The sequence below is a fragment of the Loxodonta africana genome, chromosome 26 (assembly GCF_030014295.1).
Source record: "Loxodonta africana isolate mLoxAfr1 chromosome 26, mLoxAfr1.hap2, whole genome shotgun sequence".
Classification (NCBI taxonomy): Eukaryota; Metazoa; Chordata; class Mammalia; order Proboscidea; family Elephantidae; genus Loxodonta; species Loxodonta africana.
The window spans coordinates 26,753,605-26,780,915 of NC_087367.1; the positions used below are offsets into that span (position 1 = coordinate 26,753,605).

A 27,311-nucleotide genomic window follows, 5' to 3' on the forward strand; every position below is an offset into this window, starting at 1 on the left:
GAACTCAAAAAATACATAGTGTTCAATCATTTGCTCAGATAATATTACGTTCTGAAGTGATTTTGTTAACAAAGAAAAATTGAATTTGACCAAGTAGAAGAGAAACTTGAAAGCTTCCCATCTCATCTAACATTTTAAAGAACTGAAAATATAGTGCTGCTTGAAGGAACTTACAAGGATTGGAATCTTTTATTTATAGCAAGTGTAAGTTAATAGCATAAAAATGAACTTCTAGAAAGTAGTTACAGAAAAATAGATAAAACGATCTGCTTTTTTGTTTCTTGGTTTTCTTAAAGCCATTTTTAATGCAAAAGTGGGCAAAGAGCATGGGACAGGGCACAGTCTGTGGTAAGCAAATCCAGGAAAGGTTGAGGAAAAATTTGGAAAAAGGCCACTTTAAAGCTGTTTTTTATTTTATAATGTTTACTTTGCTTCCACCCTGGTAGCACTTTTGCCGTTTCTTTCATTTCCTCTTTCCTGTTTCAGTCAAGGCTGAGGTAGGCTAGGGAAGGAAATATGGGCATGGCTAGTTTTCAGAAGGTTGTCAGCTTCCTTCTACAAGTTCTAGCCTTCTGTACTCTTGACTCCTCTATTCCCTAGAGCTGGGTTTCTCAGCTTCAACTCTGTTGACATTTTGGACCAGATAATTCTTTGTTGTAGGGGGCCGTCTTGTGCATTGTAAGATGTTAAGCCACATACCTGGTCTGAACCCACTAGATGCCAATAGCACTCTTCTCAAATTGTGGTAACCAAAAATGACTCCAGACATTGCCACATGGCTTTTGGGGGCCAAAATCACTCCCCAGTGGAGAACCGTTGCCCTAGAGGAACAAGCTAAATAGCCAGTGACAAGTACAATTACTGAGGATGTTACCACCTCTGCTGCTCTTCTAAGCTTGTTCTCTGTTCACAAGTAACCTTTCCCCTCCCCCCTTTTTTATCTTTTATTTGGCCAGGGGAATAGAATGTTTAGAATGCACATACACCGTTTTACTGAGTAAGACTTGTATTCTGGAAGGATAAATATAAAGCAGAAATAATACAAAAGTTCCCCCCACCCTTTTTTTTGCCTTAACGGTGAATTTAGCAGATGAACGTATGTAATCAAGAATTGACTTTGCTCAGTTTGCCACAATATTTCTTCCTTTAAAATTAAACAACCGTGCTTCCTCTTTTGTTACAAGAGGGCTGAACTTGAAGCTGCTCACAAAGGCTTTGATCTTTGGCATCACAGGCTACTATTTTCTGTCCAAGCACCATTTATCTGGCTTGGCCCAACCCATATTCAGCAAGCAACTTATACATCACTGGACTGGTGGTTTTTTCTAACCCCTGAACACAGACAGTGTTAGATTTTTCCTGAGCCCTGTGCTCCTGGAAAACAGCAGTAAAATTCTACAACTGAAAGAAAAAAAGTGTTGTTTTTTGTTCTCTATGCTGCCGAAGTCTGGCATAGGAAAACAAGCCATTATCTTGGTGTAAAAGTGGCTTGGCAACGTTAGACCTCCTCATTTCACTTCAGGAGTAGGAAGAAGAATCACCACAGATCAGTGTCGTCAGCCCAAGGTTGATTCCTGTGAAGTGGAGGGCAGACATACCTCCACACCATCCAGTCTTTTTACCAGTTCTCATACCAGCCATCTGTCCCACGGTACTTTCTACTCTGCTGGGTTTGATAATTTGTTGCAGTGGCCTCACAGAACTAACAGACCATACTCATGATTATGGGATTTATTAGGGAAGTAACAGATCACAATTCAGGATCAGGAATGACTCAGGGTACAGTTCTTTGGTCAGGACAGCTTCTTGGCTGTGCCTGCAGGCAGGCCTCTCTCTCTCAGCCCATTGGTCCCTCAGCCTGACCTCTGCCCTGCTTGGGCAAGTGTTACAAAGCTCTTTAGCTCTTCCAAGTAAGTTCCAGAGGCACCCCACTCCGCCAGAAGCCACCTGCCCGAATGCGCTCAACTTTCCAATCCATGGGTCGGCACACACACTGTAGCTGCCTTTCTTCGTGGGCTGGGAAGCCCACTGCACTGTGTCCCGCTGGTCTCCTGGTTCTGCTGCTGCCATTTCTCTGCCATGCTTGCCATTGCTGCTCGCTATCTTGCACCTTCTCCAATGTTACAGCTCTGTCTCCTGGGTCTGGAAGAGCCTCAGCCCAGGGACCCCGGGTCCAAAAAACACTCTCCACTTCAGGTTCTTCTGGTGGTAGTGAAGTCCCCTCTCTGCTCTGGCTGGGATTGGCTGTCCTTTTAAGCCTAGTGGGATGACAAAACTGATCAGTCCCTCATCAGGGTTCTATGCACCTTGTTTGTATGATCCCACGCTTGCAGGGGTTCCATGCGCATTATTTGCATTATTAGCGGGCTGTCCAGTCCTCTTGGTAGACCACAAGCACCTTATTTGCGTAGCCCCCACCCAATCATTTTGTGGGAGTCACAAGACCATGGGTAAAATGGTTATATTTAGTAATTCACTGCACCACACTTGTAGAAGCTCCCTTTTTCTGTATAGTATGTGCTATGGATTGAATTGTATTCCCTAAAAAGATAAGTTGAAGTCCTAACCCCTGTACCAGTGAATGTGACCTTGTTTGGTAATAGGTTCTTTCTTTGAAGATGTAACTTAACAAAGCCATGTTGGAGTAGGGTAGGTCTTAATCCCTTTGGAGTGGTTTATTGTAAGAGAGGGGAACAGACAAGGAGACAACATCACACAAGGAGACAACATGACACAGGGGAATGCATATGCCAAGTGAAGATGCATCTAAAAGGAATGCCAGCAAGTACCTGGGTCTACCAGAAACCGGAAGGAACAAGGAAGGATCTTTATAGTGGACAGAGAGAGCATGGCCCTGCCATGCCCTAAATTTACACTCCTAGCCTCTAGAGCTATGAGATAATAAATTTCTGTTCTTTAAAGGCTCCCGTTTGGTAGTAGTTTGTTATGACAGCCTTAGGAAACTACAAGAGTATGTTTTACTGTCATCAGATCATTTTGAAAAATTCAGCGTATGTACTGTTAAATATCAGGCGTGGTGGAGAAGCTTAATATCTTTCAAGACAAAGCCAGTGCTGACTGCAGAACAGACCGTTAATTGCAAGTTCAAATTGAAGATGAAAATCAAAGTAAGTCCATGAGAGCCAAAGTGCGACCTTGAATACATCCCACTTGAATGTAGAGACCATCTCAGGGATTAGATTTGACACATTGACCAATTTTTGGAAGTTAATCACCAAGCTATTCTTCCTAGTCTGTCTTAGTCTGGAAGTTCCGCTGAAACCTGTCCACCATGGGTGACCCTGCTGGTATTTAATACCAATGGCATAGCTCCTGGCATCACAGCAACATACAAGTATGACAGACTGACAGACAAGTGGTGGATAACAAATAAAAAGAGAAGTACAAATTAAAACTACACTGAAATACCATTTTTCACCTAACAGATTAGTGAAGACCAACAGGTTTGATAATAACAGTATAAAAGAAGCTGTGCAAGCAACAAGTACTCTTAATATATTGCCTATGGAGGTATAAATTGGTATGGCCTCTATAAAGAGCAATTTGGAAGTATGTAAAAATTCCAAATGTGCATGTTCTTTGGCTCAACAAATCCATTTCTAGGAAGGTTTCATATACATAAAAAGTGCAGAAATATGTGTGTATAAGATTGTTTATTAGGCATTTTTTGTAATAACAAAAGATTAAAAATAATAACAGTGAAGATTCATAATCCACCCAAAACTTGTTAGGAGTTCTGTGGTCTTTACGTCTATTAATTCTCATGACAATCTTATGAAGTAGGTACTGTTTTACAGATGAGGACCCTGAGGTTAAGTAAGTTGTTTGAGGTTATACAGTTAGTAAATTGTTCAGCATTTGAACTCGGTAGTTTGTCTTTAGTTTTACCCCTCGACCTTATCCTGTCAGTAGGGAACTGGTAAAATAAAGCTACACAGCTGTAAAAAATAAGAATGTTATTTATACACTGTTATGGAATGATATCTAAAATACATTGTTAAGTGAAAAAAAGCAGAATAGCGTTTGTAGTGTCCCACTATTTGTTTAAAATGAGAGAAAGATATATCCATGTTTATATACATTTGTACCATACATACAATGTTAATAATAAAGGTGTGGGGTATATGAGAACACTGTTCTGTGTTCTTATTTCTTCTATAAATCTAAAACTGTTCTAAAAAGTGAAACCTATTTTTCTAAAAAGAGTATGTGTAATAAATATATTCAATAATATCAAATTTTAAATTCAGGGGCCTATGTCCTGTTCTCCAGAATTTAATCATAAACCTGGGGTATTTTTTTAAGTACCTTAGCTCATTTATTTGTTCATTTGAAGCTCCACAGGTCATTCCAGTGGGCGGCCATAGTTGAGACATTGTTTGAAAGGGTTACTACTGCTTGAAAATTTTAAAATTTTAATTTTAGAATTTCTTCTAAATTTTAAAATGTTTAAAAAGCATGAATAACCAATCCCTGTAGATTCAATTTTAGTTTGTTTTGTTTTGGGGGAGGTTGGGTATAATCGTGTAGGAGCCCTGGCGGATCAGCAGTTAAGTGCTTGGCTGCTAACTGAAAGGTCAGTGGTTTGAACCCACCAGCCACTAAAGATGTGACAGTCTGCTTCAGTAAAGATTACATTCTTGGAAACCCTATGGGGCAGTTCTGGTCTGCCCTATAGGGTCACTGTGAGTTAGAATCGACTTGATAGCAATGGTTTGGTTTGTGTTTTGGGTGTGTTTAGATTTTTCAAAGTGTGTCCTTATGGTTTATTTCATTTATCTGTTTAGGTGCTTCTCTTGAGTATACCCATGCCTCAAGACTTCCTAATGTTTTTGAAGCTCAGCCACAATGTTTTCTTGATGTTTGAGAGCAACATTTAATCATTTCTTGCTTTTTTTCTGATCACATTTTTTTTTTCACTTCATTCAGTTCTGACTCTTGCTTTCAGATAATTCCTAAATATCTTACCAAACACACTTATTAGTAATAATTGAGAATAACAAATCTTTTTCACAGGCTAATTATTACTTTTTTTTCCCCTAGGAACTCTGTAATTTGTCAGTTATATATGTAAACCTAGTATGAAAATATTTGCTAGCCTAGAAGATTATTTTATATCTCATCATCACCAACCAAAGGTGTTCTAGCATATGATAAGTAAATGTTTATTTTAAATAAATGTCTTTAATACTCCCTGTAGGAGTTCCTGGGTGGTGCAAATGGTTGGTTAAGTGCTTGACTACTAGCCGGAAGGTTGACAGTTTGAACCCACCTAGAGGTACCTCAGAACACAAGCCTGGTATCTGCTTCTGAGCGGTCACAGCCTTGAAAACCCTATGGGGCACTTCTGCTCTGCACAAGTGGGATCATCATGAGTGTTATGGATTCAGTTGTGTCTTCCCAAAATATGTGTTGTAAATCCTAACGTCTATGCCTATGGTTATAATCCCATTTGAGAATGTGTTATCTTTGTTATGTTAATGAAGCAGGATTATGGTAGGGTGTATTTTGAGTCAATCTCTTTTGAGATATAAGAGAGATTAAATAAGCTGTCAAGGAAGCAGAGAGGGGAGAGGATAGACACCGTGCCACCTGGAGATCATCAAGGAGCCAAAGAATAAGGACCTTCCCCCAGAGCTAACAGAGAGGAAGCCTTCCCCTAGAGCCAGCACCCTCTACTAGGGCTTGTAACCTCCTAAATTGTGAGAAAATAAATTTGTTTGTAAAGCCACCCATTTGTGGTATTTCTGTTACAGCAGCACTAGATAACTAAAAGACAATTACTCATAATCGACTTCAAGGCAACTAACAACAATACTCCCTGCAATTTTTTTTTAACTTGCAACAGGATCTCTCAATAACACCGGTATTAAATTCACTAAGTCATGTGTTTATCAAGAAAATTATTTTATATTTGTTTTTCCAAGCCATACATTGATTATTTTAGTATTGTGTTCCTTCTTTCATTGATACGTGTATTCTTCAGTTCTCCAGTTTTCCATTATTCAGTACTTCTAGTTTGGTCAAAACAATATCAGTGATCCATATGATTTACTGAAGATAGTTTCTGGAGAGAAGTATTGTTTATTGTCTGTCGTGTAATTCAGACCTCTGTTATCTTTATCATATAATTCAGATTTTACCTGAGCAACAGCTTTAACTTTCTTTAGGAGCTTGTCCCTTCCTATTCCAGTCTCTGCTGCACAGTGCTGCGAGTATTAGCTTTTTAAAGTACAGATTTTTTAAAAAATAGAAATCTTGTTAAAATACCGATTTGATCATATGCCAATTCATGATACAGTCATGTACATGGTACATGATAGTGAAAGCATGATACATGATACAAGCCATGATATAATCTTGCATCATGTATAGATTTTAAAATACACATTTGATCCTTGCTCTGGGACTTTTTGTCTCTCCACCTTGGATAACCCATTGCCATCGAGTCAATTCTGACCCATAGTGAGTGACCCTATAGGACAGAGTCGAACTGCTCCATACAGCTTCCAAGGCCATAAATGTTTACCGAAGCAGACTGCCATTTTTTTTTTCCTCAGAGTGGCTAGGAGGTTTGAACCACCAACCTTTCAGTTAGCAGCTGACCGCTTTAACCACTGTACTACTAGGTATCTTCTGACTCATACTGACACTATCTGACCGGGTAGAGCTGCCCCCTAGGGTTTCCTAGGCTGTAGTCTTTAGAGGAGCATGTCGCCAGGTCTTTTCTCCCTCAGAACCACTGGGATTAAAAAAAAAAATACTAATGTGAATCACTGGTATGTTTATGCTTTTATATCTTTTCTGTTGTTTAATTTTGATAAGAACCCTATAAAGCCAGTACTTTTTTATCCCCATCTTATAGATGAGAAACTGGGTTTAGAGAGGTGATATAGTTAGTAGTGGCAAAGCTTGAACCCAGCTGTATTGACTCCAAGTTCCTGTTAGTATGGCCACAGTCGAGACCCTGTGTGCATTCTTGCCCTCTTGCTCCCCAACCCTCCCACTTCATTTTTCAGTCACACTTCCCTTCTCCCTTTTTTTTTTTTTTTGGTACTTTTTCTTAACTATGACACTTTCACTGTCTGCCTGTGGATATCCTGATTCTTTTTTTTACAATGCGCTCAAATATTACGTTATCTCTCTACTTCCCTGTTAAAGTTTTTTATTCCCTCTTCTAGAAGTTTGTTTATATTTAATTTTGACATTTGCCTTATTGTGTCATAGCTACTGTATTTTATGCAAATAACACATGCCTTCTATATTTGTTTGCCATCCTCACCCTCCCCACCCCCCTCCTCCACCATGAGGTATTTTCATGAGTGCCATTATGCCAATTTTTCTTTTTTATAAGTTGCTGTAAAAACATCAGCCAGCATAGCATGCTTATGAAAATATCCCATGGGGTGGTGGGGGGAGAGTGAGATTGGCAAACAAACATAGAAGACACATGTTATTTGCAGAAAAATACTGTATCTGTGTTCACTTCCATCTTCCCACTAGATTGTAAGCTCTTGGAAAATAAGAACTGTTACTCATCTTTACAAACCACAGGACCAATGCCTTACACTTAGCAGACATGCAGTAAATGTGACCTTTATAGTCCATTTTATTCATACAAATATTTTATTAGAAATTTTATTTTTATAAGGCTGGAACATGGAGTCCTGCTGGCATAGAGAAGTTTTATTCTCATTTTAATAAGGCTAGTTTTTTTTTTTTAGTCTATATTTTTACTCTTGTATTTTCAATTGGTAATTCTTATACTGTTATGTATTTGTTTAAAACATGAAGTTTTATGAGCATTATTGTTAACTCAAATAACTAAAAAGAGAATTAGTATTATATAAACTTTGAATTATTTCTGCATTTTTCCATTATTTACCGAGGTTAAAAAAATACAAATAAACTTTTTAATGAAGGCACTGTTTTTAATTTTTTTTGTAATTTAACTCCCACCCCTCTAAAAAGAGAGAAAAAAGGTTTAAGACTGTATTTAGAAATATGTAAATGGGTTTTTTTTATGAAAAAATTAAGATCAGAAAATAAAACTGTGTTGATATTTGCACCTAAAACATATGCTAACCCAGAATACCCCAAACTGATGCTAGAAGTGGGCCATAAATAAGAAAATATGGTTACTTACATGATCAAATTGTTCATCTTGTAAAACCAACCACAAACATTTTTTTATGCACCCTCAAAAAGAAGGGCTGTTATATGAAGTAGGTGCACCATACCCTCAGCAACATCCCTGCAGTAAGTGCAGTTACAGGTTTAGTGTGACTGATTCATAGCAGTCTATTCAGTGAAGGCCAGCGACATAGCCATTAAGAAATATTACACAGTGAGCCAAAATAAATCAATGAAAGTATACAATTCTGTTGGCACTGGCTTGATTCACAGAAGAAATGTGAATTATCTAGAGGATCATTTCCGAAGACCCTGGTAGTTTAGAAGATGGTCTCAGTTTTTAATTGATGATTTAAAAAATTAAATATGGGTATTTTATAGGACAAGTATTTAAAATTCTCTTTTAAATACCTTCGAGGTATTAACTATAAAAACTTCTGGAACACATACCTTCATATTTTAGTCCTTGATATACTAATCCCCAAAGTGTCCCAGCACTATAGTCACAAGAAGTGTGAAGCCTTGAGATAATACACGAAGGGCATATGCAGACAAATCTGTGAGTCTCCCACGGTGGGCAAAGGTTTGTTTTTTTTAAAGGTACCATAATAAATCATGTATCTGTAATTGCAGTGAGTAGACTTAAAAAAAATACTAGGGAAATGGTAGAGGCTGTAGGTGGATTTGGTAAAAATGCTGGAATTAGTACTCGAATGACTAGAGTTTGGGAATTATTAGTCTTCTACAGAGATGATCGATAAAACTTTCTGCGATGATAAAAGTGTTCTATATCTGCACTCTCCTTTACGGTAACCACTAGCCAGGGTGGCTGTTGAGCACTTGTAATGTGGTTAGAGAGAGGAACTAAACTTGACTTTAATTTAATCAATTGAAGTAATCATGTTTAGCTTGTATAACTATATAGGACAGTGCAGCTTTAGAGGACAGAAAAGACTGCTTATCTTTCAGCACATGTTAGGATAGAGTAGCACTAAGTTCAGGATTATCTTCTCCATCAATAACTGAGTACAGAAATCCTGTATTTCTCACTAATGGCAGAGACATGTTTTAAGATAATCCATGATGATTTTATTTTTTACAAGTTTCCTTTTTTATTTTTGAACTTTAAAATGAAGATGCTTGAGTAATACACAGTTGATCTTTTCTATGTTAATGATTATTAATTATTAGTAAATAGTGTTAGACTTAATGACTACACTTAAAATTCTTTTATAAAATTGAGGTATTTACCTTATAAAAATAGAAAGCTTTGGGCATACTGATATGGGATTATTTTTCTGCAGTTTCCAGAGTGTGGATTTTTTGGCATGTATGATAAAATTCTTCTCTTCCGCCATGACATGAACTCAGAAAATATTTTGCAGCTGATTACCTCAGCAGAGGAAATACATGAAGGAGACCTAGTGGAAGTTGTTCTTTCGGGTAAGTAGGTTCTTTTATTTTGTTGCCTTTTTATCAGTTAGCCTCATTTTCTGCATGAAATGTTCTGTTCAGTTATATTTGGCCTTCGCACTGTACCTGGTTACTTCTTTCATCTATAATAATAGTTATCCTTCCAGGACGGTTATCACAGATGAAGAAGTAGGACAATAACCCTGAATTACTTACCTGAGTGTCAGCAGGCTGAGGAAGTTATCACTTGAACTGAAAGAGGAATATACTTGCTTGTTAAACAAACTGAAACAATTATACTGGAATTCTGTTCCCTTTTCTCCATTTCTGTGAAAAGCATAGAAGAAAACTGGGGTTCAGAAAGAGAGGAGAAACAATGAAGATACAGAAGAGAAAGTTGCAATAATGGTTGTTTCCACGGCCTACATAATACTCTTTTCCTTTCTGTTCTCAGTGGGCATTTTCCTACCTATCCCTTCCCTTTTTACTCTCACCCATTCCTACCATTCCTTGTCCCTTAGCCCCCACTATTTCTGATCTCCTGCAACAGCTTGGGGCAGGATTGTTGGTAAGTAGTATAAAGGAAGAAAAAGCACCAGGCATTATTTGGTATACCTGCACAATTCTTGATTGGCAGCAGAGGAGAGAGGAAGAACAGATGGAAAGAAACAATCCGTTAACCAAGGGTCCAGAGTTCTACCACCACTTTTTCATCCTAAACTTTTCCTTACAGCCTATTCTTGAAATCCTGTCTGTCACCTTTCCTTATCAGTCACCATGCCTCTCATATTTCTCATCCTTCCCATTCATCTAGCCCATACGTTGATCAGTCATCCTCTACACCACAACCCCAAACATACATACTCTTCTAAATCCTTGTTTTCCTCTTCACTGCTGAGGGGCCTCATTCCCTGTCCTCCCTGGAGATCATACTCATATCTGTTCCTTCTTTGCTGTGGACCCTTCATCAGACCGCAGGGACATCCACTCATGACTTGCAGGTGAATGTGAGAGGAAGGTTATATGTCTACTCTTCTGTCGCTTGCCGAGGGGTGGAGAGTTTCTTTCTCTTAACCAGTAGGACTGTGGAGGATAGACAGCATATCCTGGGCATTTCCTAAGTTAGAATTCAATGCCTTTTCCCATAGAAGCGTCAGTATAAATTGTTGCAAAGCTCCATAGTATTTTTTTTTTTAGCTTTAGTGTTCTATTTCCTAGTGTATTGTAAGTTAATTTTTAATGAGTTTAAATAGACCTAAAAAACTGTTCATAGTCTTGTCACCATGAGAAAATGCTTTTGAAGTTCCAAATACCTAAACTACGTATCTACTTGTAGACCTCAAATTATTTGAAGCTGATGAACTTCCCTAACTAGAATTTAAAAGTCACAGTATTAAGTGCTGAAAATAATTTGTTTTCTATGGTCAGATGAAATTTTCAGAGATTCTAAGTACTTAAGGTATATCCTTTTACCTTAATTCATAATCTCATTGCAGTACAAATACATGGTTTATATACGGTTTATTTTATTTAATGCTTTTCGTTTTTAAAAAGCTTTGGCCACAGTAGAAGACTTCCAGATTCGTCCACATACCCTCTATGTGCATTCTTACAAAGCTCCTACTTTTTGTGACTATTGTGGTGAGATGCTTTGGGGACTGGTACGTCAGGGACTGAAATGTGAAGGTAAGTATTGTAGAATTTTTGTAGTCATTTGAAATAGGATTTCACATTTTTCTGTTTTCCTCTTATAAAATAAATGTTGTGTTTTTTAATCACCAATGAAATAACGAGATCATTGGTTGGCGACTAGATAGTACCCGAGGTTTAGAATTAGAGAGACCTGGACTCTGCTCCTGACTGCCATTTACTTGTTCATATTCTTAGGCAACTTACTAAACCTCTCTGAGCGTCAGTTTCTCTGTCTGTAAAATACAGTTTATCTGATGGGTTTCATGAAGAGTGAATGGTTAAATGATGTTACAAAAAAAAAAAAAAAAATCCATCACTGCCAAGTCAGTTCCAACTCATAGTGACCCTGTAGGGCAGAGTAGAACTGCTTCATAGGGTTTCCAAGGCAGTAATCTTCATGGGAGCAGATTGCTAGGTCTTTCTCCCATGGAGTGGCTGGTGGATTTGAACCACTGACCTTTAGATTCTCAGCCGAGCACTTAACCACTGCTCCACCAGGGCTTCTTTAAATGAGGTCAGTATGGGTAAAATAAGGAGCGCTGGTGGTGCAAAGGTTAAAGCGTTTGGCCACTAACCAAAAGGTCGGTGATTTGAATCCTACAGTTGCTCTGCGGGAGAAAAGACCTAGAGATCTGCTCCTGTAAAGATTACATACAGTCTTGGGAATCCTGTAAAGCAGCTCTCTTATGTCCTATAAGGTCACTGTGAGTAGAAATTGACTTGGCAGCACACAGCAACAACAACACGGGTAAAATACTTGGCACAAAGTAGTTGCTCAATAAATATTAATTCCTTTATGTTTTTATAATCTTAAAAAAAATCAGTCTTTCATATACAACGGAGTAAGTTGTGATTCTTGAGATTCATAAGATCACCACATTTCTATCTTAAAATCTGAGTGTTACTAGAGAGAAAGTAAGGCTTTTCATTAACATTTCCATTATGATTTTGCTTTATAGGCAGTGGAAGACAAGTTGTAGTGAGTATGTAAAGTTAATTTGTAATAACTTACAGAGTTTCAAGATTTAAGATTACACATTTCAAAGTGGGCAAAAGTGACATGTTCTAATCTAAAAACTTTGAACACTTTATATCTTGCTGTGCTCACCCTTGATCAGGTTGTCTGAGCCACCCATGAGTGGAGCAGAAACAGTCCTTTCACTAGTGTTGGTTCTAAAGGTTGACCTTTCAGATTTACGGAATTCCTAAGCTGGAAAGGTATTGGAGACTGGCTTTAAAAAAATATTTATGGAAGGAAGGACTTTGGAAATAGAGTTGGTAAACTATAATTAGATAACACCTGTTCCAGGTACTGCTAGACATCTTATTTAATCTTCATTATAAACCTGGAAGAAAGGTATTTTACCAGTAAAGAAACTGAGTCTCAGCCAAGGCAAGTGGTTTATATAAGGTCTCATAACTACTAAAGAGGCAGAGAGAGTATTTGAACCCGTGTCTATCTAGTTTATCGTCATCATCATTATAGTTAACATTTATTGAGTATTTACTGTATGCCAAGAACTGTGCTAAGAACTTTACATGAATTAGTCACTTAATTCCTTAACAAAAACACTGAGGTACTTCCTGTTACTCCCATTTTATTAATTAAGAAATTGGAGAAAAAGAGAGGTTAAATGACTTGTCCAAGGTCACCTAGCTACTAAGAAGTAGAGCCAGGATTTGAACCCAGTTAGTCTGAGTCCAGAGCCTGTCACTGGAGAATGTACTAGGCACCATGCCAAATGATAAACATACTTTCTTATCCAAGTCTAACAGTAATGCAGTAGGTATTGCCAGCACTGTTTTACACAAAAGAATATTTCTATGTTGATTTATATTTCTTTTAGTTTACATTTATAAATGTTATGAAATGATGCATTTGAAATGTTAGCTACTGTTGTTTTCACAAACTCTTCTTGCAGCCATATAGGAGCTGGGTACCTTGGAAGTTATCAGATAGAGGTAAAATAGTTTACAAGAAGCTACTCGTTGATGCTTTGGATTAAGAAATTCTTTAATACGTTGTCACTTCTCCCGTTACAGAGACAATAAGGCTGTTCGTATGAATTGCTTGGACAATTTTAAAAAATACATGCAGGGACTCCGCCTTAGAATACTTAATTAGAATCTCTGGAGGTAGGACCCAAGTGCACACCTCTGATTAAAACAGTCCTTGAAGGTGGCGGTCTATAGCCTTTCTTGTGAAAATAAATGTTTCGGGCTTTGGGGACCATATCATCTCTGTTGCGGTTACAGCACACTACTATTGTACTGTGAAAGCAGCCATAAACAATACATAAACAAATGAGCCTGGGTGTGTTCTAATAAATCTTTATTTGTGGACACTGAAATTTGAATTTTATATAATTTTCACATTGACAGGAGGGATTTGGTCCACAGGCTCCAGTTTGCTGACCAGTGCTTTAAGCGAGTGGTTCTCACACTTCACTGTGCTTCAGAATCACCTGGTGGGCTTTTCAAACACAAATGGCTGGGCCCCATCCCCAGAGTTTCTGATTGCGTAGCTCTGAGGTGGAGCCCAATGATTTACTTTTCTAACAGGTTATTAGCTGATATCTTAGAGACCACACTTGAAGAACCACTGCTCTAAGCTAATTAACCTTTCTAAATAAACCTTTCTACGCATTTTCCTATAATTCTTGGAGTTCTCCATTAGGGTACGTATTGCTGCCAGACAAAATAAATAAAAAGCACCTATTTTTTATGTATCACACTTACATGGTAAACTTTTTAAATTTTACCTGCTTTTACCTTTTGAAATATATTTAGGCTGTGGATTAAATTATCATAAACGATGTGCCTTCAAGATTCCAAATAATTGTAGTGGAGTAAGAAAGAGACGTCTATCAAATGTATCGCTGCCAGGACCTGGCCTCTCAGTTCCAAGACCCCTACAGACTGAATGTGCAGTCCCTTCCAGTGAGGAGGTATGTATTAGAAGGTAATCAAAGGACATTTAGCTAGTTTTTCCTTGTATTTCTATAGGGTATATGACATCATTCTGGATGGTAAGTTACATACTAAAGAATAGGAACTTTCCTACACTGAAGAAACTTAAAATGTAATAGCGGAGACAGAGGTTACCAGTAATAATGAATTGCATTTAGTATACCTTGGGATCACATTATTTGCCACTTGGACCTCTTCAATAGCCTCCTAACTAGGTATCTCAGCTTCTGGCCTCTTCACTTCATTTTATGGACTGTAACCAGATCAAATTTCCCAATACTTATCTCTGATCATGTCACTAAACCAAACCAAACCACTGCTTGGAGTTGATCCCAACTCATAGCAACCCTGTAGGACAGAGTAGAACTGCCCCATAGGGTTTCCAAGACTGTAACCTTTATGGAAGTAGACCGCCAAACTTTTTATTCCATGGTGCATGTGTGTGTGTGTGTGTGTGTGTGTGTGTGTGTATATATATATATATATATATGGAAACCCTGGTGGCATAGTGGTTAAGTGACCAAAGGGTCAGCAGTTCGAATCCACCAGGCGCTCCTTGGAAACTCTATGGGGCAGTTCTACTCTGTCCTATAGGGTCGCTATGAGTCAGAATCGACTCCATGGCACTGGATATGGTTTTTTTGGTATATATATATACAGATGAGACCGTTGAGACTCAGGTTACAGGACTTGTCTGAAGTCACAGAGTAAATTCATAAGGGATATTAGAATTAAAACTCAGATTTCGTTATTCTTAAGTCAATAATTTTTTTTGTTTTCCTAATAAGCCATAACCTTCAAGGATGATGAAAGAAATAACTCCCTTGTGTATTTGATCATACTAGCTAGCCATAACTGGAATCCTTGGGTGGTACAAACAGTTAACACATTTGGCTGCTAACTGAAAGTTTGGAGATTCTAGTCCACCCACAGGTACCTTGGAAGAAAGGCCTGGTGATCTACTTCCCCAAAATCAGCCATTGAAAACCCTATGGAGCACAGTTCTACTCTGACACACCTGATGTCACCCTGAGTCCGAATCAACTAGACAGCAACTGGTTTTTTACTGGACGTGACAAATCAGGTGGCTGCTACAGCTAGAGTCCCCAGAGTAGTTCCTTGCATACGTAGTCTCTATCATGGCCCTAATCCCCTGATTGCAGAAGGCCCTGACCCAAAGGTAGTCACTAATGGGCAGTTGGTGTAAGAAGGGGCCTGGTATGAAAGCTCTGCCTTACAGGGGTATCCTTATAGTCATCGTATTGATGATGACTGGCTAAATCAATCTTACTCCCTCTTGTGTGTTTTGACATTGAGACAAACCAGAATGGTAGAGGCAGGAGCAAGAGAAGGAGAGCGGTTGAGTCATCTTTAGAATAGGAACAGAGATAAGGAAAGGCCTACAATACTTATTTCTGGTTCCCACTGGCTACTTTCTTAGCTTTGCAGAATCACAGTAGTGTTCCGTTTTGCTTTTGTTCCGTGTAAGGTGCTCGCTGTATGCCCACATGGAGGAAGGGGAAGTCAGACTAGAGTAGGACACCTTGGACAGCTGACGAAAACGAAATTAGTGTAGATTTTAGCATTCTTTGTACTTCTTTAAAGATCATTTTACTTTAGATAAAGTTTTACAGAGCAGATTAGTTTCTCATTAAACAATTAACACACGTTTTGTGACATCAGTCGCCAACCCAACTACATGTCAACATTCTCCTCCTTTCGACCTGGGTTTCCATATTACCAGCTTTCCTGTCCCTTCCTGACTACTTGTCCCTGTCCCTGAGCTCCTGTGCCCATTTAGTCTTGTTTTATGGGCCTGTCTAATCTTTGGCTGAACAATGTACCTCAGGAGTGACTTCAGTACTGAGTTAAAAGGGTATCAGGGGGCCATACTCTTAGGGTTTCTCCAGTCTCTGTCAGACCAGGAAGCCTGGTCTTTTTTTGTGAGTTAGAATTTTGTTTTGCAATTTTCTCCAGCTCTGCTCCGACCCTCTTTTATGATCCCTATCAGAGCAGCCGGTGGTGGTAGCTGGGTTCCATCTAGTTGTACTAGAGTCAGTCTGGTGGAGGATGTGGTAGCTGTGATCCATTAGTCCTTGGGACTAACCTTTTCCTTGGGTCTTTGATTTTCTTCATTCTCCCTTGCTCTTGAAGGGGTGGATCCAGTGGAATGTCTTAGATGGCCACTTACAAGCCTTTAAGACCCCAGATACTACTCACTAAAGTAGGATGTAGAACATTTTCTTTATAAACTTTGTTATGCCAGTTGAGCTAGATGTCTCCCAAGACCGTGGTCCCCAGCTCTCAGCCCAATAATTAGGTCCCTCAGGGAATTTGGATGTGTCTATGGAGCTTCGATGACCTTGCCTTGTACAAGTTGTGCTGACTTCCCCAGAATTGTGTACTGTCTTAACCTTTACCAAAATTACCACTTATCTATTGTCTAGTGTTTTTCCCTCCCCTCCCTCAAGTAACTGTCAAAGATTGTTTCTTTCTGTGTGTAAACCTTTTCATGAGTTTTTATAATAGTGGTCTCCTATTGACTTAATACGGAGCATAATGCCACCCGGATTCATCCACCTAGTAAGAAGTTTCACAGATTCATCATTGCTCTTTATTGTTGGGTATATTCTATTGTGTGAATGTACCATAGTTTGTTTATCCATTCATCTGTTGATGTTCACTTAGGTTGCTTCCATCTTTTTGCTGTTGTGAATAATGCTGCTCTGAACATGGGTGTACATATGTCTGTTCGCGTGATGGCTCTTATATCTGTAGGATATATTCCTATGAATGGGATTGCTGGATCATATGGTATTTTTATTTCTAGCTTTGTACCATTTTACATTCCCACCGGCAGTGCATGAGAGTTCTAAGCTCCCCGCAACCTCTCTAACATGTTATTTTCTTTTTGATTCATGCCAGTTATATTGCAGTGAGATGGTATCTTATTGTAGCTTTGATTTGCATTTCTCTAGTTGCTAGTGATCATGAGCATTTACTCATGTGTCTGTTAGCTGCCTGAATGTCTTCTTTGGTGAACTGTCCATGTCCTTTGCTCATTTTTTAATTGGATTATTTGTCTTTTGTAGTGTTTGGATTTTCCTACAGATTTTGGAGATTAGACTTCTGTCGGATTTGTTATAGCCAAATTTTTTTTCCCAGTCTGTAGGTTCTCTTTTTACTCTTTTGGTGAAGTCTTTTGATGAGCATAAATGCTTAATTTTTAGAAGATCCTAATTATCTATCTTATCTTCAGGTGTTGTGTATTGTCAGTTATGGTTTGTATGCTATTTATGCTGTGTATTTGGGCTTCTAATATTGACACTTTTTTTTTTCCTGTGATCTTTATAGCTTTTAGTTTTATGTTTACATTTTTAATCCATTTTGAATTAGTGTTTGTGTAAGGTATGAGGTACGGGTCCTGTTGTTGTTTTTTACAGATGGACATCCCGTTTTTCCAGCACCATTTGTCAAAAAGACTGTCTTTTCCCCATTTAATGGACTTTGGGCCTTTGTCGAAGATCAGGCAACCATAGAGGGATGGATTTACCTCTGGATTCTGTTCCGTTGGTCAATGTGTCTGTCATTGTACCAGTACCAGGCTGTTGAGACTACCATAGCTGTATAGCAGGTTCTGAAGTTAGGTAGTGCAAGTCCTCCTAGTTTATTCTTTTAATCCAGTAGTGCTTTACTTATTCCAGGGCCTCTTTCCTTTCCATATACCAAAAAAACCAAACCCACTGCTGTCGAGTTGATTCCAACTCATAGCAACCCTATAGGACAGAGTAGAACTGCCCCATAGAGTTTCCATGGAATGCCTGGCGGATTTGAACTGCCGACCTCTTGGTTAGCAGCCGTAGCACTCAACCACTACACCACCAGGGTTTCTCCTTTCCATATAGAGTTAACAATTAGTTCTTCTATCTCGTTAAAGAATGCTGTTGGTATTTGGGTCGGGATTGCGTTGGATTGTTTTGTGCAGAATTGACATTTTTAAAATGTTCAGTCTACCTATCCATGAGCATGGTTTGTTTTTCCATTTATGTAGGTCTCATTTGGTTTCTTGCAGTAGTATTTTGTAGTTTTCTCTGTATAGGTCTTTTACATCCCTGGTTAGATTTATTCCTAAGTATTTTACTTTTTTAGGGGCTATTATAAATTTTTTTTTTTATTATAAATGGTATTGCTTTCCTGGTTTCCTTTTCGTAGTTCTTCTTTATTGGTGTATAGGAATCCAAGTGATTTTTGTATATTTATCTTGTATCCTGCTGCTCTGCTGAATCTTTCTATTAGTTACAGTAGTTTTCTTATGCAGTCCTTTGGGTGTCCTGTGTATAGTATCATATCATCCACAAACAGATAGTTTTACTTCTTCCTTACCAATTTAGATGCCCTTTATTTCTTTTACTTGCCTTATTGCTCTAGCTAGGACTTCAGCACAATGTTAAATAGAAGTGTTGATAAAGGGTATCCTTGTCTCGTTCCTGTTCTCAGGGAGAATGGTTTCAGCCTCTCTCTGTTGAGAATGATGTTGGCTGTTGGTTTTGCATAGATGCCAGTCATTATGTTGAGGAATTTCCCTTCTATGACCATTTTATTTCTATCAGGAGTTTCTATCAGGAGTGGGCACTGGACTTAATCAAATGCCTGTTCTGCATCAATTGAGATGATCATGTGCTTCTTTTATGTGGTAGATTACATTGTTTGATTTTCTAATGTTGAACCGTCATTGTACAACTGGTATGACTCTCACTTGGTAATGGTGCATTATTTTTTGATACAATGCTGAATTCTACTGGCTAGAATTTTGTTGAGAATTTTTACATCTATATCCATGAGTGATATTGTTCTGTAATTCTCTTTTTTTGTGGTGTCTTTGCCTAGTTTTGATATCAGGATTATTCTGGCTTCATAGGATGAATTCAGAAGTATCCTTTCCTTTTCCATGTCCTGAAATAGTTTGAGTAGTACTGGTGCAAGCTGTTCTCTGAATGTTTGGTAGAATTCTCCAGTGAAGCCATCTGGGCCAGGGGGTTTTTTTGTAGGAGTTTTTTTTAGTCCTTTTCAATCTCTTGTAATGGGTCTGTTCAAATTTTCTACCTCAGTTTGTGTTAGTTTATATGTAGTGTGTTTGTAGAAATTTGTCTATTTCCTCTAGTTTTTCAAATTTATTGGAGTATAGTTTTTCATAATACTCTGTCATGATCCTTTTTATTTCGGTTGGATCTGTTTGTAATGTCCCCCATTTTGCTTTTTATTTGGGTTACCTTTGTCCTGTCTTGTTTTTCTCCTGTCAGTTTGGCCAAGGTTTTGTTGATTTTGTTGTACTTCTCAAAGAAGCAACTTTTAGTTTTGTTGATTTTTTTTTTTGTATTGTTTTTCTGTTCTCTGTTTCTTTTATTTCTGCTCTAATCTTTGTTATTTCCTTTTTCCTAGTGACTGCAGGCTTCTTTTGCTGTTCTCTATCTGTTTGAGTTGATAGCTAACGTTTTGATTTTGTCTGTTTCATCTTTTTTGATGTGTGTATCTATTGCTATAAATTGACCTCTGAACACTGCCTTTGCTAGGTCCCAGAGGTTTTGGTATGATGTGTTTTCATTCTTGTTTGATTCTAGGAATTTTTTTATTCCATCTTTGATTTCTTCTATTACTCAGTGGGTTTTAAGCAAGGCGTTATTCAGTTTCCAAGTATTTGATTTTTTTTTTCTTCCTGTTATTTCTGCTTTTACGGTGTTGTGATCAGAGAAGCTGCTTTGAATTATCTCAGTATTTTGGATGTTATTGAGGGTTGCTTTGTGACCTAAGACATGGTCTGTTCTGGAGAACGTTCCGTGCATGTTGGAAAAGAATGCGTACTTTACTGCTGTTGCGTGCATATATATGTCTGTGACATCAAGTTGGCAGATTGTGGCCTTTAGATCTTATGTATCTTTGTCGAGTTTCTTTTTAGATGTTCTGTCCTTTACTGAGAATGGTGTGTTGAAGTCTACTATTATTGTGGAACTGTCAGTTTCTCTTTTCAGTGCTGTTAGAGTTTATTTTATGTATTTTAGAGCCTGTCATGGGGTGTGTGGATATTTATTATGGTTATGTGCTCATGGTGGATTGTCCCTTTAATCATGATATAATGCCCTTCTTTGTGTTTTATGTTAGATTTTGTCTTAAAGTCTGTTTTATCTGAGATTAGTATTGCCACTCTTGCTCTTTTTTGGTTGCCGTTTGCTTGACATATTTTTTTCCATCCTTTGATTTTTATCATATTTATGTCTTTGTTTCTAAGGTGTGTCTTTTATAGGCAACATATTGATGTGTCCTGTTTTTTTGTTTGTTTTTGGTTTTTTTAAATCCATTCTGTCATGCTGTCTCTTTATGGATGCATTTAAACCATTTACGTTCAGTGTGATTATTGATAGGTGTGAGTTTATTGCTATCTTTTTGTGGTGCTTTTTTTGTAGTGCCGACATTTTCTTTGTTCCTCTTACACTTCTGTGCTGAATTCCTTTTGTTCGTGGGCTTTTTTTTTTTTTCCATTGCTTTCGGTTTTATAGATTTGGGTTTACTGAGACTTTTTTTTTTTTCTTTATTTTGGTGAGTAGGTTTGTTAACTTCCTTTGTGAGTACCTTGAGATTTACCCCTGTCTTCATAAATTTAAACTAGTATTTTATACTTGGTAATGCCTTGGTTTCTTCTCCATTTGAAAGTTCTATAACTACACTGTTTATTCCCTCTTTTATTGTTCTGACTTTGTTGTCATATACAAACTGACCTCTCTGGTTTCCTGTCTTAAATTTTTTAGTTTTGTATTATTCTTGAGAATTTATATCTAGATTGGTATCTGGCTGATGCTGTCTTATGTGCTAATTTCAGGTCGTTGTCTGATGTTGTTGGTTCTCTAACCAAGGGACTCCTTTGAATAATTCTTGTAAGTTTGGTTTGGTTTTTACATATTGCCTTAGTTTCTGTTCATCTGGAAATGTTCTTATTTCACCATCATATTTGAGCAAGAGTTTTGTAGGATATGTTCTTAGTTGGCAGTTTTTTCTTTCAGGATTTTATGTATGTCGTCCCATTACATTCTTACCTGCATGGTTTCTGCCAGGTAATCAGAGCTTAGTCTTATTGTTTTCCCTTTGTATGTGGCTTTTCATTTTTCTTGAGCTGATGTCAGTGTTCTTTCTTTGTCTTTGGTTTTAACGAGTGTGATTATGATATTTCTTAGTGTTTTTCTTTTGAGGTTCTTTAAGCTGCTTCGATGGTTGGCTTTTCGTCTTTCATGATATTGGGGAAGTTTCCTGTTAGCAAAACTTTAGTGATCCTCTCTGTTTCCTGTTTTCTCCCCCTATTCTGGAACTTTGATCACAGGCGAATCTTTGCTTTTGGTTATATCCCACATCATTCTCAGTTTTTCTTTGTTTTTCTCCATTCTTTTCTCTGATTTTTCATCAAACAACGTGGTATCCAAGGATTTGTCTTCAGTTCCGCTGATCCTGTCTTCCATTGTTTCAAATTTGCTCCTGAAACCTTCTATTGTGCTGTCCATTTCTGAAATCTTGTTGTTTATCTTTCAGATTTCTAATTGCTGTTTTTATATGATTTCTAATTATTTATTTTGATATTTTGTTTCTGTATTCGTTTCCTGAATTCTTCCATTGTTTTGTCTGTCTTTTCCGTGATTTTGTGTATTTTTCCTTATTTTTGTCTGCATTTTCCTTCATCTGTTGAAGAACCCTGAATATTAGAGTTTTCAGTTCCCTATCAGGTAATTCTACTACCTTTTCTTCTACCAGAAGGTCATCTGATGTTTTATTTTGGTCACTTTGCAGAGCCATCCTCTCCTGTCTTTTTATATTTTTTGATACTCTCTGCTGTCTCCGGGACGTTCAGGAATTATTCATTTATTCATTATAGATTTGATTGGTTCATCCTGCTTTTTTCTTTCATTTGGTTATGTTGAGACAGGAGGACAGGATGTGTTTTGTTGCTTACTTCCCTGTGGGCACAATACATCTCACCATCTTGTCCAGGTGGGCAGGGCCAGTCACTCAGCTATGGTGCAGCCTGGCAGGTGCAGCAGAGGTGGAGGGTCAGGCATGGGCAGCTTGTGGCATAAACTGGGTGCAGTGAAGCAGGGCTGGGGGGCATTGCAGGCCAGTGCCCAGGGGACCACGTGAGTATCACCCGGGGGCACACAGTGCAGATAAAAAAACAAACCCATTGCCGTCGAGTCGATTCCGACTCATAGCAACACTATAGGACAGAATAGAACAGCCCCATAGAGTTTTCAAGGAATGCCTGGTGGATTCGAACTGCCGACCTTTTGGTTAGCAGCCATAGCACTTAACCACTACACCACCAGGGTTTCCATGGTGCAAATAGGCAGGAGGAAAAGGAGAGGGTGTGATGTGCAGAGCTAAGTGGGTGCGTAAAGGAAGAGAGAAACAAAAGCAAAAAATGATGTAAAAAAATTAAAATTAAAAAAGTAAATAAAATGGCAGTGCAGTAGGATTTGGCAGGTGGGGGTGGGGCAGACCTGGCAAGGCTGTGTGTTGTTGGCTCTCTAGCCCAGCAGTATGGCTCAGACTGTCCTGAAGTGGCATGGGTGGTGCACAGAGCTAGATGGATGGGAGAAAGGAAAGGAAGGAGGGAGAAGAAACCAACAAACAAGTAAAAAGAAAATAATAATAATAGAAACAACAAAAAAAATGTATGTATATGGTGGTGGGAGAGCCAGCCATTGAGGATGGGACAGAATTGGGTTTGTGGGAAGCTGATGTCTTTCTTGCCAGGTGGCACAGCACAGCCCATCAGGAAGGGGCGGAAGCAATGTAGGGCCTAGATGGGAGGGAGAAGGAAAAGGAGAAGGGGACAATAAAAAATAAATATGGCGCTAAGGGAGCCAGCCTATGGGGGCGGTGCAGACTTGGGGAGGCCATGTGCCAGAGGCTCTCCAGCTGAGCAGTACAACACAGCCCACCAAGAAGTTAAGGGCAGTGTACAGGGCTGAATGGATGGGAAAAATGAAAGGAAGGGAGAGAGAAAAAACTATAACAAACAAAAACAACCAGGGAGCTGGTCATTGATGGTGGTGCAGCATGGCCGCTGGGTGGGCAGGAAGAAGAAGCAAGGAAAAGAGGGGAAGAAACAGAAAAAAAGAAAGAAAAGAACAAAGCAAACGTACAAAAAAATCACAACCCGTCAAGAAGGAGAGATGATGCACACAGTGCTAGCTGGGCAGGAGAAAGGAAAGGAAGGAAGGGAGAGAGAGAGAGAAGCAACAACAACAACAAAAATATCAAAGAACAAAAAACAACAAGCAAAAAAATGGCACTGAAGGGGGCAAGGCAGCAACCGTGGCCTGTTGGAAAGTGGTGAAGGCTGCATAGAGGGAAAATGGGTGGGGGTGGGGAAGTGTGTATCCCTGGTTATCAGGTTCTCTGTCTCCTGCTGGGAGCTCTGTGGAGTTGCCTTCTGATACTCCCTGTGTGCGTTCTTTGGTGGCTGTAGTCCAAGATGGCGAATCTGGCCACGTTAGCTGGTAGGGGACCTGCACTCTGTAGCTCTCCTCAGTTTCTTACTCCATTCAGTGCTTGATCAAGTTGTTTATTCCTACGTTTGGTGCTTAGAGTTCCAGGATTGATGTTTGTATCTGTTTTACTTAATTTTTTGGTCTTTGCTGCAGAGGGACGGCACAGTGCTCTGTCTGTGGTGCCATGTTGGCACTACTTCCTCTATGTACTTTTCTTTAATTAAACAGTGTCACAATTAGTTTTAGAAAATTTCTGGCTACACCTTAGTAAGAAACTGTTGATCTGTGGCTATATTTGTGTTCTTTATGTAGTGCTCTTCTTTATTCATTTATTTTGTTTTTCTCTTCCTTTACTTCCTCTTGGTCTCCTGTGTGCCCCCATCCCTCACCCCCAGTCCCAGCTTCCCCTTCTCCCTTACACTTCTTTGTTTCTTGGTTTCTTCTTGCTTCTTTTACTTCCATTGGTTGAACATGTCAGTGTAGCATGAACATTATCTATAACTTCTTACTAGTTGTAGAAGGCATCTAAAAGATCCCGGGACCTCAGTTCTGGCAGTGAAAATGCAAACGGCTACAACACAGTACATCTAGGTAGTAGTTAGGTATTTCGATTTTGTGGTTGAGCACACGAACTATTTTTTATTTATTTTGTTTCTATAAACAGTATAATTCCAAGCGTATAATAATCACTGAGTGCTTGCTGGATGAGTAGAATGAGCCACAATACAGTGACCTATGATTGAATTTAATTATTCCTTTTGTATAGAAAGGGCCATAGTTATAAAAATCCAGTTCTCTCTTCAGCTATAAAAACGTTTTTAATTAATTCTTGCATTAGTATTCCTTCTTTTTCACGTGGGGGAAAAAATCCCAAACAACTGGAAGATACTTAAAATGTCAACGTACTTCTTAAAGCACAATTACTAGAGCTAAAGTTATTAGTTTACAATGACTAGTATACAAAATAACTAGTTATAAAATACAAAATAACTAGTATACAAAAATAAGTTATATATCTGTAATTTATATCATCAATTAAAATTTTTACATGTATATTTTAATCTTTGTTAAAATAAATCTGAAATATTTTCAAGACATCATGTTTAGTAGTACAACATGAACAGCAACAGTGTTTCCTGGATTTATTTATTTTCCTATGGTTAATTCTTTGGTCAGGTTTTTGAAGGGATTTGAACATCTGTTGTGAATTAATTTTAAGGTTTTTGCATTTTATTTTTTAAATGATATATGTGTCTGTCAAACAATAGTTTGTCAGTGAATGTGTGTGCAGATGAAAGTATCTTAGTTTTGTTTTTAAGTGTAAAAAATGCTGTACTTTTCTCCTTTAAGGATTGGTAAGTTAAGCTTCCAAAGGAAACTGCTGAGAGCCACATTTTTACATTTTTGGCTATAGAATTCCAGGTACATGATTCTTGTAGTCAAGCCCTGCTCAAAATACTTCACCTTCAATATTGACTTAAACTTACGAAAATTATGTTTTAGTCACATGTTCATCAAGAACCAAGTAAGAGAATTCCTTCTTGGAGTGGTCGCCCAATCTGGATGGAAAAGATGGTGATGTGCAGAGTGAAAGTTCCACACACATTTGCTGTTCACTCTTATACCCGTCCCACAATCTGTCAATACTGCAAGCGGTTACTGAAAGGCCTCTTCCGTCAAGGAATGCAGTGTAAAGGTAGGAGTGGGTATTTCCCTTATGTAAAATTCATGTCTATTTTTGTTAGCAAATAGAAGTTTAAAATACTTGTATTTCAGAAGCTTTAGCCAAATAAGTTGTTCTTATAGTCTTTAATATACAAAAAAGATGTATATATATATATATGCACATATATATACATCTTTTTTGTATATTAAGTGGTAGTGGGTTATATATGTACATGCATATATGTGTGTATCTATATATGTATATGCATATATGTATATATACTAATAACTACTAATAATACCTGCATTGTAAGTACTTTGTGGCAAGGCCTAGGCTAAAAAACACTTTACTCTTAATCTTCACAACTGTATATGAGAAATATACTTTTGCTAGTAGCAATAGCAGTAGTTTTCCATTTTAGAAGAGAGGAGACTAAGGCATAGAGAGATTAAGTAACTTGCTCTGAATCACATAGTGATTTGCATTTATGAGACATGTCTGCTTAACTTGCATGTTCAACACTTGCCAGTAAGGAACAGCTAGTAAGCAACTAAGCTGATATTTGAGCTTAAGTCGTTGTAGTTCCGGAGCTAGACACTACCCACAATGGAAATAATGCTTTCCTCTTTTCATTAAGCATTCAGGCACACACACATGTAAATATGCTGCAGGGGTTTCATTGCGGTTTTAATTACATAGCTAGGAGACTTGTACAAAAACTATTATTCTAGAGAATCATCACCCTGCAGTAGGTAGACTGTTAGTAGAACCCACTGAAATTATAAAAGGAACCCAGCACACTAAGTACATACCAGTACTAACTCAGCACACTATCATAGTGTTTCAAAAATATCTCTTAATAAAACATGAATTTTATAGAATAATTGAATAAATTTTTCCTTATAATTATGTAATATTTTTATGCTTTTTAAAGATGATATTATCTTTTTGTCTTGTATCTTTTTCTCAACAATGCTGTACAACAGAGTATTACTAGTCACTGAGCCAGGGTAAGGTATAAGTAGTCTGACTGTAGTATCCTTTTTTCATGTGATTAATTTATTATAACTGTTCTTGGTGCCACCAAAACCAAACCCACCACCATCGAGTCGATTCCAACTCATAGCGACCCTATAGGACAGAGTGGAACTGCCCCATAGAGTTTCCAAGGAGAGCCTGGTGGATTCAAACTGCTGACCTCTTGGTTAGCAGCCGTAGCGCTGAACCACTACGCCACCAGGGTTTCTGTTCTTGGTACAGTACTCTTTATATAGTAGAGTATTTATGGAATTGAGTTATCAGGTTATCTACATAGAACATTAGATTTGAGACTTTTGCAACAATGAATCCTTGTTTACAACCCAGAATAGGATAATTAGTATAAGAAAAGCTTTCTTGACAGTATATGACAGCATATGAGAAAAGTGAACAGGTGATACATACAATTGTTGTCAGGTATTTAACCATCAGGTGTAATTGAATGTTGAAATTATATTTCAGCAGCTTGCTTTTGGGTATGAGTTAATATATAAATTAATACTTTAAAATATCAATATGAAAGTTACTGGCAAGCAGCCACTAAAAACTGTTTTGGGAGAGAACGTTAATAACAGATGTAAAATTCTAGCCAACAGGTCGGTCTTCGTAAAGATAGTAAACGGTGCAGCTCTGCTGAACAGAAAAGAAACACTATAAAACTGTATGCAGAAGAGCACAATATTTTGTAGAGGAACTAAAATAAATATGTATATTAATGAATTTTGAAGTGAAGCCAGTTAACTCTGCCACTGGGTATTAGTTTAACTTCTTAATCCTCTGGTAGAATAATGTTTTGTGCTTATATTAGTTCAGAAAATGGTAGGTTGTATTTCTTGTATAGGTAAGCT

At 38.0% G+C, this 27,311-nt stretch overlaps 1 protein-coding gene across 2 annotated transcripts in view; it reads left to right on the top strand.

Moving 5' to 3' along the window:
* Positions 1-27,311, top strand: part of PRKD3 (protein kinase D3) — a 106,385-nt gene that overhangs the window by 33,727 nt on the left and 45,347 nt on the right. For both annotated transcript variants that reach the window (XM_003416077.4, XM_064277191.1), the window contains exons 3-6: positions 9,459-9,597; positions 11,122-11,253; positions 14,050-14,207; positions 25,263-25,455. In XM_003416077.4, coding sequence (XP_003416125.1) covers positions 9,459-9,597; positions 11,122-11,253; positions 14,050-14,207; positions 25,263-25,455 — 622 coding nt within the window. The remainder of the gene's footprint in view (positions 1-9,458; positions 9,598-11,121; positions 11,254-14,049; positions 14,208-25,262; positions 25,456-27,311) is intronic.